This window comes from Thermobia domestica, chromosome 5 (genome assembly GCF_964235325.1).
Source record: "Thermobia domestica chromosome 5, izTheDome1.hap1.1, whole genome shotgun sequence".
Classification (NCBI taxonomy): domain Eukaryota; kingdom Metazoa; phylum Arthropoda; class Insecta; order Zygentoma; family Lepismatidae; genus Thermobia; species Thermobia domestica.
In genome coordinates, this window is record NC_137458.1 from 258,592,567 (window position 1) to 258,605,835 (window position 13,269).

At 34.2% G+C, this 13,269-nt stretch overlaps 1 protein-coding gene across 1 annotated transcript in view; it reads right to left on the reverse strand.

The window, feature by feature from the left end:
• LOC145686565 (uncharacterized) overlaps positions 1–7,506 on the reverse strand; it is a 340,726-nt gene extending 333,220 nt beyond the window's left edge. Inside the window, exon 1 of the mRNA XM_081760005.1 lies at positions 7,282–7,506. Within this exon, the coding sequence (XP_081616131.1) occupies positions 7,282–7,302 (21 nt within the window). The 5' untranslated portion in view covers positions 7,303–7,506. The remainder of the gene's footprint in view (positions 1–7,281) is intronic.
• Between the last annotated feature and the right edge of the window lie 5,763 nt (positions 7,507–13,269).

A 13,269-nucleotide genomic window follows, 5' to 3' on the forward strand; every position in this document is an offset into this window, starting at 1 on the left:
TTTTAATTATTACACAAAAGTGGAAAGTATTATCAGTCACTTGTGCTAAGTGGAAGAAAACTGAAACGATTTTTAAGTTGTCTACTGCTGCTGCTACTACTACTACTACTATTACTACTACTATAAAAATATTCCTATATATACTAAATACGATTTACCAAAAACTACATTACGATACCCCAATTTCAGCACTGTTAATTCAGATTTTGTTTTGGGAGGATTGATATTAGAAATTAAATTTCTGGGATGTCGGTATCTAAGGTCATTTAGTCCGTCAGGTATATGAGGGATGACGTCTCTCGGCGAGCACACTATCAGGGGAAAGGGAAGGAAGGAAGCAGTCTGGGAACATTATGTTAAAAACCATCCCCACATTCGCATGGTGCAGGGATAAAAGTGAATCTGAAAAGGTGGGGGGACGGTAGGAAGTGGCATCACGTCACGCCGTTCCCCCTGCCTATCTTTGCCCATTGTAATTTTTTATAAACTGGGGGGAAGCCGTAGAAAATTTTTCGAGGTGAGGGGACGATGTCCCCCCTCATCCCCCTCACTTTTACCCCTGGCCTGGTGTGAACGAGGGAAACCCATTAAAAACCTTACTCAAGATGGTTGCCCTGAAAAAGCTTTTAAATTTTTTTTCGATCGAGTGTCTCACCGGTAATTGAAACCGGGACCAAAGTCGAGAACGTTAGCGACTACGCTACGCGAGCCTACTTGTTTTGGGAAAAGTAAGAACTCCAAATCTACTTAGATTTGTAAGCATTTCCTTCATGTATTTTTATAATCAAAATGTTTATAAATTACAAACTCAGTCCAGAGCTTCCTCTCTAGTACGGGAGACTCGGATTCGATTCTCAGTGGGAGGTCATGTGGTTCCCACTTTAAGCTATAGATCCATGTCTCAAATACTCTTGCTGCTGAAAGGGACACTAAACTCGAACTAAAGTCAACTCAATATTTCTCCTTAACTTGAACTTGGTATGCTCTAAAGCATTTTAGTTATTTGCTTTATCTCAAATATTTTTTAGGTAAATGATAGAGAGTGCTATATTTAAAAAAAAGGAAAAGAAAGAAAAAAGAAAGAAAATAACACATTATATTCAAATACGGTGTAGCGAATAATGAACAAAAGTAACGTGTTTTCTACAAAATACTGCAGGAAATTGTTAGAAAAAAAAACTAATGCATTTTCTAGAAAAATAATGCAGGGAATTATAAGTAGAAAAGAATATATTAACTACAAAAATGAAGGAATTTTAAAGTAAATGGAATTTTATCCTAAAAGTTGAAAAACATTATCAAAGTAAGATAACACAACCTAGAAAAATACGAAATGAAGCAACATTATCTGGGAAAATTGTAGGAAATTATAAAAATAATACATTATCTAGAAAATGATGTAGAAAACTATGAAAAGACAATCATTTAAAAATGTGAAATATTGTAGTGTTGCTCAGTAGAGTAAATTTGGAGCTGATTCGTTTCCGTAAAGTGGTGAAAGTGCTTTCTTGCACACAAAGTATGTTTCTTTTTCGGAAGACTTCTGTTATATCTCGTTTCATTGGTAACACTTGTAAGACAAATGAGGTACAAAATTATGCAAAGAAAGTAACATATCTTAATCTAGAAAAATGGCATAGGATATTATCGAAAGTAAATAACATTCTCTGTCATAACTTCATATTAGATCGCACTGTTCATATAACAAACTTGACAGGCGTAAACAGTGTAAAACTATTAACCAGAAATTACAAGGATTCCTGATTAAAAGCATTGCCACTATATAGTTGTTAAATAACAGCAAACCTTAGGTAACATGAGGAAGAGCGTTTATATTAGAACAAAAGAATGCTTCATTATTGTTGTACTAACTATTGTTCTGATTTAATGGCTCTCGAAAAAGACCATATATTTGGTCGCTGATTTGCTGAGCATGCACTACATTGTAAAAATAGAGTATTACGCAGATTTTCTTATCTGATACTTTATATATTTGACAAACCTGCTCTCGAAACAACGACCCTTCTTAAAGTATACATGTAATTTATAAAATATAACGGAATACCTTGGTATATTGTACGAAAATGTAAAAGAGAAAAAAATATGTGTATAGTTTTCAATTAAATGAAATATTTGTTTTACGTCCAGGTTAGACTAAAGGAGACGGTGATGATGAGAAATGTATAGTTTTGAAGTGACGTTAACTAGTATATCCAACATAAAATTTATTAGCAGCATATTTGTATACTACTTTTGTCAAATTAATAACAACGTATCTCGTGAGTTAATTTTGCTGTTGTGTGACTCTTTATGTTAGATTCCTGTAATATTACAGCAAAATACTGTACGCTATACTGTCATTTAACCACTGTTAAATTAAAGTAAGGTTAAAGATAAGTGATATTCTGGTGTCAGAAATAGCTATGATCGGATGTCAATATTCCTGATTATTGTTTTAATATTAATAATTATTACCACGGGTAAAAGTGAAGAGGAACGCAGGAGGACGCCGTTCACCCACTTCCAAAAAATATATATAGTGTCTCTACACTTCCTAAACATTACAATGGGCAAGGATAGGTATGGGAGACGGCATTACGTCATCCGTTTCCCTACCTTTTCATATCCACTTTTACCTCTGATTATTACTATAATATCAATCATATTTCTCCTCTAGAAATCGTAATATAACAATGATAGAATATCGGTTATTTTTTCATATATTATTAATATTAATATTTCTATTTATAGACCCCTATATACATTCATACAATCATTTGAGGACGTAAGTAATTATATATAAGATTCACACAAATATACAGGAGATAAAAGACAAATTCTGACCAAAATATATACTATTTAATAAATAATAACGTTACAGTTTCGGCAAGGTATATTTGCCTTCATCAGACATCAGATAATAAGTCTAATGGCCGAAATTACCTAATATGTTTCGGTCAGAATTTGCTTTTTATTTTGTACAAGAAGTTTCAAAGCTAGAATGAGTGGTGTTCAGATATAAAGATGTTTACAATATGTTACGTTAGAGCATCGTTTTCGTAAATAAATTTGTGCTTTTAGTATAATGAATTTTTAAAAATAAAAAAAAAAAACAATTAAACATAAAAATTTAACGGTTATTTTGATAGCATTTTGTCATAAATTTACTTAGCTTATTATAGTGTATAAAATTTGAATTAAAGTTACGATTATTAAGGACCATTATGAGTACCTGTCTTTCGCTTTTGTGGTGGACAAGGTGGATCAGTGGTCGAACGCTCAGCTTTCTTGGGATGTTTGCGTTTCCTCCCACATTCTTTTTTCCAGCAATTCTCTTCGTTATTATTCACTTTCGTTAATTATCCTTCTCCTTTAGCCATACATGGCATATTCGCAGGGCGTAACAGTAATGAAAGGTTTAATTTCATTTCTTTAGCATCTCCATTCTTAAAAAACAAAATCTTAAATTCTGAATTTGGCCGAGATATAGATTAACTTAAATAAATCTCTCCAAGCTATGAATTCCTCGCCTCCAGCGCATATATCCGATGGTTCTCGACGTGGATTATCAGCTTTTATTTCATCACTATCTTCAACCCCTTTAAATTGAAAGTCCCTTCCGGGCAAGGGTAAAAGTGAGGGGGAACGTTGAAGGATTTTTCCCCCATTTCCAAAATATATCTATGGCGTCCCTCCCAGGCCCATATCCACGGGGAGGCTAGGGGGCCGGGCCCCCCTAAATTTTAACTACCCCCCTAAAATTTTCATGGTAGGCTTCCAAATGAACTAAAATATGGTGATGAACTATGATATGGTTAGGTCGGGCCCCCTTAACTTCTACCGGGTCCCCTAGATTTTTGGGCTGGCTACCGGCCTGGTCCCTCCACTTCCTAAAAAAGTTACAATGGACAAAGATAGGCACGGGAGACGGCGTGACGTCGTCCGTCCCCCTACCTTTCCAGATCCACTTTTACCTCTGTTTACGACGGCAATCTTCTCAAAACCATGAGGGAATTGAAAACTTGCTCACAGTGTTGCATTGCATGATTTTAATCAAAATATATAGAGATAACGAATATAACAAATTAAAAACAACATGTATATCTATTAGAGTTAGCAAGTTTATGTATATGCACAGTAATGTCTATCTGGTTCGATTCCCTATCATTTTGCATACTGACAGTCTTCAAGTTCTTGACGGCTAATCTTCTAATTCCGTCTCATAGCTACAATACAAAAATTGAGAAGTTCTATAAAGAGTTCTTTATTTCAAATAAAACCCTACTCTAAAATGACAACAAATTTTAATGTTATATCTTTCTGATGGAAATCTCTGTGGAAAAACCATTGACACGCGAATCCGCCGAACTACAGAAATAAGGCGGGGGAGGAAGAGGGAGTACCTTAATAGATCTTTTGGTATTCTAACGGTCAGCATGGATGAGAATTCGAAAATTGCAAAAGATAAGTTTATAAATACATTGTCCCAACGTAGTTTGAAGTATAAAATTGGCCAACCAGTTATTTGCCGTTATTTTGATAACGAATTTTGAATCGCGTTCCTAATCACAATTATAGCTACTTCTTTACATTTTAGTAGTTTCGTCAAAGAGTTGAGTTGAGTTGATTTGGAGTTTAATGTCCTTTTCAGCACCGAGACTATATGAGACTGGACCTACTGATTAACGCCAAAAACGCTAACCGCTTAGCCACGAAGAAGCTCACTTTCTTTTTTCCCCCGTTTACTCCGTTCGGTTTCGAACCATCGAACCTTCTGTCATCACTCCAGCGCTTTCGTCAAAGAGGCCAGATTACAAGGTAAGATAATTGCTATTGATTAGCCTACCGTTTCTCACTGCTGGGGCCAAGGGCGCCCATATTTTGGTTTCCAAGGGGGAGCAAGTATACGCGACATTTCAAATATAGGTTCAAATTTTGCTGTAGCTAATGTAAAAATTCAATTGGGTTTTCGATATTTCGAAGTACGATTTCCTCTAGGAGGGGCAATTGCCCCCCCTTGCCCCCTCTGATGGGCACCCTTGGCTGGAGCGTAGTGTTAGTGTTGCTAGGGTAGCAGTATAATGAGGAAGCAGAGGGCTTTGGCAAGAAATCTACGGCTATAGGACAATGAAAGATGTCACTAAAGAGCATGCTGACAAGAGTTGTACTCCTCCGATAGCCTGGTAATAAAGAACACAGCACGTTATTCTCATAAATTAATATTTATTTCTCTCTAGCGGTAATAATATTCAATCATTTTGGTAGGAAACTGACTATTTAAAGTTATTTAAAAGGCAAAGGCACTCCTAATCAAGAAATGAAAAGAATGAAATGAAATTGTGAGATTGCTGTTACATAGTTAAAAAAAGATAATCAAAATGCAGAGACTTACGACGCAGATTAACTATGGAAAATTCAGTGCGATGTACTGTATACACTATATAGTCCAACTTTAGATTTGGATTTTCAGTCATTAAAAGTGAGAATTCCAATCCCCATAACAGAAGTATAGAGCCATAGCAGCAATGGCGCCCCGAAATTTTCCAATGTATGTGATCAGATGAAGAGTTTCATTTTTTTTAAAAAATGTCTTGGTGCGAAGTCCTCGGGAGGATTGGAAAATTCCCTGTTCCTAATATTCTGGGAATAAATTTCTCCTCACCGGACTGAATGAAGTGTCATTATTCTCAGAAATGGTTCACAACATCGTGGTCCGTAAATCTTTTCGAAATCACCCTTTTCCTCCCACAATTCTCATTCAACCAATTTTGGCATAATGTTTCATAATGTAGCATTTAGCCTAAAACAAATAACCATGGGGTGTAAAATAAGAACATTGATTTAATTTAGATATTGTTAGAAGTTTAACAATAAATTTTATATGGTATTATCGGGTGATCTAGCGGATAACAATATCCATAGGTCCACAAAGTCCAATAATTATGGATGTTAAAATACATGAACTCTGCAAGTCGATGCATTTTGTTTTACGTTGCTATCTCCCTCCCCCCACTGTGACTGAGACGATTTCACACATTTCATATGCTCCTAACCCATCCCATTGTGCATTCAAATCATTGGCGTAACTAAAAGCTTGGAGGCCCTCCCGCAGACAGCGTGGGGTGGGGCCCCTTCTTTAAGTCCCATTTCATGATTTGGCGGCCCCTTATGACGCTTGGGGCCCTCCAGCAATGAGGGGTCTGCGTGGTCCTTATTTACGCCCCTGAATCAAATAGCAAAATCTATATTTAAAAACCTTCTTCTTTAGGATATGTTTTATTTGAAACATTGGAGTATTTCGTTACGAATAGCTATACTCTTATACGTTTGCATGGGATAATGGAACTTGAGAAACAGCCTGGAAATTGACTTTTTCCAAAATACAAAATATTGTTTTATTCCGTTAAAGTGTCGTTAACGTGTATCTCACTTTTATAGGTATTTCCTAACAAGTCAATATATATAAAGATAGATAGATTTGAATGAGGGTTGTACTATACATAGAAGCTGTACTAAATAGAATAATACTTTTGTACAAGCAATCCAATAATAAATTAAGGATAATGCATAATATTAAGAATCAGTGAAGACCCTAGAGGAGGCGCCCCCTCCACAATTGGTCCCTTTTGGATATTGTATTGAATACTGGTCAAGTAAATATTTAACTAGTGCTGGCGTCATCATTGCTAAGAGTAACGCGTTAACAGTAATAATATATCCCAAAGCAGAAAATCCACTGTACGCCACTACTATTGTTAAGGTACCAGTTTTCTTACGTATTGGTTATGTAAGTTAGGAAACCCTTCTAATAAAATCAATTTTTGAATTCCATAAACACATACACTTAATTTGTTTTAACATGAAATGTATCTAGGTTTCACATGAGAAAAAGTAAAAAAGAAAAAAACACGGAAATCCAAGAATTGGATACCAATAAGTATTATTTGTCATCAAGGTCAGAAATATGGCGATTTGAAAAGAAAATAAAAAAAAAGTTTCGGGTATATTTCATCACCCAAAGGTAATTGATGACTTATAACAAATTTAAGGAATCAGGTATCGAAATTCTCCGGGACATCACAACGTATCACATTAAGAACATTATGTTTCCTCTATTTTGACGTCAAAAGGAAATATTCCGCAACAGCATTTTCTTCACTTGTTGCTGAAATTCACAATTAAAAACACACATAATTAATCATAATATTGCTATGCATTCCAAAGCTCACAATATATCACCATGAAAAGGGGGGAAAAATCACAATAGCACTTAACACTCACCACTATGGACCACAGCACCATATTTTAAAACTTCTTTTACTCCGAAAAGTTTTGAGAAGGAAAAAGTATTTTCTTTTTTTTAAAAAAAAAGTTTTAAAAAATTCACTTATTATAAGCACATATTAATATCACACTAATATCCATATGTTTATGTATATATTCTTATGTCATAAATCACACACTTTTTTTTATCATCAAAGATACGACACAGTATATAGTAAACGTTCTAATGTTCCTTACTTGGGAATTACTCCTAACTACGGAAAGTATTTATATGAATCTCCCCACCACCCAATGATTTTCGTAGTTTAAACTTCCCTCTTCTAGAACCAATAGGATGCAGTTGTGCGGGTGGATTCGCAGCAGAATGTTTAAGAGAAAAAAAATGAAGGGAGGGAAAGTGGTGGGGGACTAATAGGTAAAGGAATAAAAAAAACTTAAAAAAATAAAATACGTCGAGGCAGAAGAGCGTCGTGTGAACAATCTGATGCACAATAAGAGAGGAGAAGGGGGGGGTTGTAGGAGGATAATGAATCCCAAGGCTACTGAGCTTCCGGCGCGTGGTAGGATGGTCCTCACTCTGACAGGGTCAGACTCCGTTCCGCAAGCTTACTCCCAAACAACATTAAAATAAAAAAAAAGAAACAAAAAAACGCAATTACAAATTTTGTTTGTACCTTACCGACATAGTCTCGTGTTCTGAAAGTATTACAGGTATTTTAAAACAAAGCAAAGTTTATACGAAAAAAATTACGTAAGAGCTATCGTAAAAATAAAATTAGGGGAACGTGGGGCATAACGGGGTAGGGGGGCATAACGGGGTATCGGTATTTTTTGAACTGTAATTAACTGCAATCTAGCGATAAGTACCTAAACAAGATTCTCAAGGACGAAGGGCTGTTGCGCTTGAGCAGCGTTCTTATCAGTTGAAAAGGAACAGTGCTGTGTGTCAGTTCTTTGTTTTCGCGCTATGGCATATAACGATTGGGATTTTACTTCGGTCAAGGTAAGGCAAGTTATTTATTACACACTTTTAAACTATTCATATGTTGAAAGAATATTTCTTCTGTGTTTGTTGTGTGTTTTTGAGGTTTACGGATTGTAAGTTATAACAGAGATACTCGTTGATTTAACACTACAACTCATCTGGGGCAAAACGGGGTGGGGCAAAACGGTATTGCAATCACCCCATATTGCCCCATTACCTCATTATGCCCCGTAAGAGTATCGATTGTGTAGTTTACTATCCAGCTCGAAACATTTCTTGTTAATGCTGGGATTGCATTTGCGCAGTTTTGTTTAAGTTCTTCATGCTGAATTTTCAAAATTTGGTTATGTTGATTTGATGTCAGGAAATATTGAGATTTAACTGACAATAATTCGATGTAATCTGCATAAACTTTGTAGTACAATTCCCAATGATCACATTTTTTCTTTTTCTTAATAATGCCTAATTCAGAATGTACCTTTTGAAGTAATTATCAACATTTTTTTTAAAAAAAAAGAGTACTCATCTTTTGTTATATTTGATTATTGAGTCTAACAAATATTTCATAAAATTCAAGTTGTGTTGTATAATAGTAATCATATATTGTTGTTTTATGATAAGTCTATATTAGATCTGGATATTATAGATGTAATAGTGTACGGGGCAGTATGGGGTAGGGGCATAATGGGGTTGACTGAATCCAATGTTCCATTATGCCCCACGTAGGGGGCATAATGGGGAAAAGAGCCATTTTTGGAATAAGCTAAGCAAAAAGGCGCAAAACAATATTTTTGAAAGAATTTGCTGGTTGAAATATCACAATAAATGTCCAACGTGTCTACCGCAGAAAAATTACTGCAATTGAGATATTGGTTACCAATTTAGAAAGGCAAATATCTTAGCTTCCCCATTATGCCCCACGTTCCCCTACATATAAATCTTTAATATAGTATATAACATAATCTAATTAAAATTAACACTTTTTTTTAAAAAAAAAAATACAGTAATTTATTTCTAATTCTTTCCTTTTATTACAATATTTGACGTACCGGAAGACAAAAGAAACTTGAACAAAAGACAAAAGTGTATGTCCCAAATAATTAATTGTCTTGTTCTGAGACATTGTTAACCATGTATGAAAGTAAATCTCTTTGTATTTTAACCATTCGGAACGAGTGCTTTACCGAAAATAAGATTTCCGTCATTAGGTCTTGAGAACTAAAAATCGCTATATTGCAATCTTAGAGAGTATAATTCAATTAATTATTGCAAAATCTAGATAATGAACTTTCATATGGAATTGTCAGATCAGTGGCATATGCATGCGTTAATCCGGTTTTTAACCATGGCCTTTCTGTACGATATTATGGAAAAATTAATAAATGCAATATTAAGTAAGATACGAGTTCTAAAGTCTTGAGAATTGACAGCAATAATAAACTAATTAGTTACCCGCACCTTTGACTGGTTGTCGTTTTAATAATTGACGTACTACAAAGAAAAATGAAAGCACAATGATATTAAAAATGACCTTTCTTTCCAGCTCATCCCCCTAAGGTGAGGTAAGATGGTGTTTAGAATTATCATTTATTGACATAAGCTTTAAAGATGTGCATTCAACGAATACTTTATCATGTATTGAATTCGTATAGTGCATTCAACAAGTACACAAACAATAACAAAAACACTTACACATGTAAATTTATTGTTACTATTATTAAAATTTTGCAGTATCGATGGATATGTATTACATCCTCATCCTCATTTTCAATTAATGCGAAATTGCAATGAGCCCATTCTTGTATTTTACCCAATCCTCTGTGTGTACACATGTAAATTTGAATAAAAACTTAATCAATCATACGTATGCAAGTGATATCAACCCTTCAAAGGTTAATCTCATTATAAACCCATGGGATCAGGCAATAAACCTGATAATTCAAATCTTTCATCTTGATTCTTGTCAGACAACATATTGAATATGTTTGGATTAAAAGATCCAATACATTTCAATCAAAAATTTTCTTGTAGGCTTTATATCTGGAGAGCTACATATAGTGTAGCCAAACCAAACCTATCACTTAAGTCAGTATGATGTGATCCTTCCGTAGAAAATACAAAAACTAGATTTAGGGACCGTTCAAAAATTTTGTGGCCTCTGATCCGAAAACTAATTACTATTCGCCAAGATCACAATCTTTTGATACATTTTTTGATCATTTCTAAAATTCTTGTTTAAACATCAAATAAGGATATTTCTTCTTTTTATATATTTTTATATCTTGATATTTTTCTAATAATATATTGGATATTATTTTCACGATCAAATTTGACATTTTTTCTCGATGTTTTTCAGGCAATAAATTAGACAAATTTTTTACATTGAAAATTTATTTTTTCCTCTCAATATTTGTCAGGCAATAAATTATATATATATATATATATTTGACCCTCAAAACTGGAAACTTTTTTCTCGATATTTGTCAAGCAATAAGTTGGATATGCTTTTCATCCTTCAAAATTGACATTTTTGACTTCAGGATACAATTGTCAGGCAATAAATTAGATATACCTTTTCGTACTGAACATTTATATATATCTCTTCTTGACACAATTGTCAATCAATAATTTGGATATTCTTCTATCAATAAAATTTACGTATTTCTTCTCGATATTTGTCAGGCACTAAGCTGGATACGCTTTTCAATCTTAAAATTGGCAAAACATTTTCTTGGTATATTTGCCAGGAATAAATTGAATATTCCTTTTACTCTCAGAACTAGCATTATTCTTCATAATACAATTTGAGGCAATAAATTGGATATTCTTTTCACCCTCAAAACGCATATTTTTTTGTGATATTTTTGAAGTATTAAACTGGATTTTGTTTTTGCCGTAAAAATACTATCCTTCCTCTTAATATTTGCCAGGTACCGTAATAATTTGATTTTTATTTTCCCCTTCAAAACTGATATGTTTCTCCTTGATAATTGTAAGATAATAAATTGAATTTTAGGTGTTGGATAATTTACGGGAAAATTGTTTTATAGTTCAAATATGCTTGAACATTTTTGAGTGTGTGCGTATATCTTGTAGTTATTTTAGTGAAAATGTAGTTATGCGATAACACAAAGATAACTTCAGTTGGATCAAAACTGTGATAAAGAGTCTGATTTTTAGAGGATTACCTTGGTTTAGAAAAGTTTGGTACCAAGTTCAGATTCCTTACTCGGCAGAGGGTGATTTTCAAGAATCTAATCTAAATATAAGCCAATTATTCCTAGTTTTTTTTAGAACACCCTCAATCATAAGGCTAAACTACGATAATGAGGAAATTCCATTTGTGGTTCACACCGAAGCTGTGATAATTTTATATGAATGGATTTTTTTTTGGGGGGGGGGTCTTAGGACGATTTCTTAATATGAAGGAAATTTCGTAGATCAGACAGACCCTTCATTCATCATCTTAGTGAGACAAATCGAAACAGAAGTTCAGATTAACGACACTATTTGGCATTTGGTTGTTATTGCTTTAACGTAGAACATGTTGTGACTGATTTTTGAAAAGCAGTGGTTGCAGTTTTTCACATGATAAGTTGTATACAGACAATATCGACAAACCAGTTGTAGAATTAACGGGTTCCATACCTCTAATGCCCGATGCCACTCAAATTTTCAGAAGGTATGTGAGTGACAGTCTCCATGCATTTATGGATGTTGTAAAAGCGAATTTGGAACACCTGTGCGACAAAAGTAATAAAAGATAAAAAGTACACTCAGAGTGTGACAATGCTAATCATCGAAAAGAAAAACGACGTTGTTTTTTTATGCTTCGATTTCCGCAAAACCATAAATAGATATTCTGAAAAGCTTCCCTACTCACTCTCAAAATTTCCAGACATTTTAAATGAATGAGGTGATCCGAATACTTTGTCTTTTAGATTTAGGCAAGCGTACCTGTAGCTATAATAGAAGTGGAAAAACCGTGAAGTAAATACTTAGTGATCAATATCCCTTTGGGGTTTCTATCTACAAAACACATTTTTCAAATTTTGCTTATTTGACACATTTTGCTTTAATTTTTCCAACAATAGAGTCATTCACGAGATTAATCGAGGCGAGACCAGAGGAGACAGTGCTCTTTCAATAGAACAGATACACTTTGCGAGACGAGAAATCAATTTTACATCTTTTTGAGAGGAGGCATCAACTTTTGTCTAGTAATCAATCATACGTTTGGGGGATAAATTCATTCGCGTCCTCACAACTGTTTATTTCAGTCGGATACAATATCAAGAAGTAGTTATAATTTCACTTTACATACTAGTAGGAACAGTTTCAGCATTTGTGCTGAAAGGGAACGTAAACTATCCAATGTTATGAGAACATACCTAGGTATAATATACACACACACTACATTTTTTTAAAAGTAAAAATACAGCCTATATTTCTTAAACGCTTTCTTTGCTGCCGAGTAAGTATAGTGTTGTAGTTCTTCATATAAACCTAAATACGCTGCTGATAGTTCCTATAATTGGATTCCGCACGCGTCTCAATCAATCAGTTTTTTCTTATCCAATATAAATCAATCTACGCTTCTGAAACTATGGTTCTCGGAGCCCAAGTGACCCTCGCGAGGTCTGCTCTTGTGGTCCTCTTATATTGAACAGAAACAAAGACAGGAAAAACTAATTTCAAGTGAATTTATGTAGCACATATGGCAGTGGAGAATCTTCAACAGTACAAATAATGCTACACAGTTTATTAAAGTAAATATTATACAGTGTCTGCTCTTCAGGGAGGGAAGTCACATCGGAAAAAATTAAGTTTCCTCACTAGAAGCTGAATGAACAAAACTTACCTCATGCAGTAAATTTTGTATGTAAGTATTACTACGTTAAATAAGCATTTTTCTTAGATTGTGCCTATAAAAGATAACTTTTGGCGATGTAACTTCCTTCAAGAGGCGCTACTCACAAGGGAACATTCCGATTTAGTGA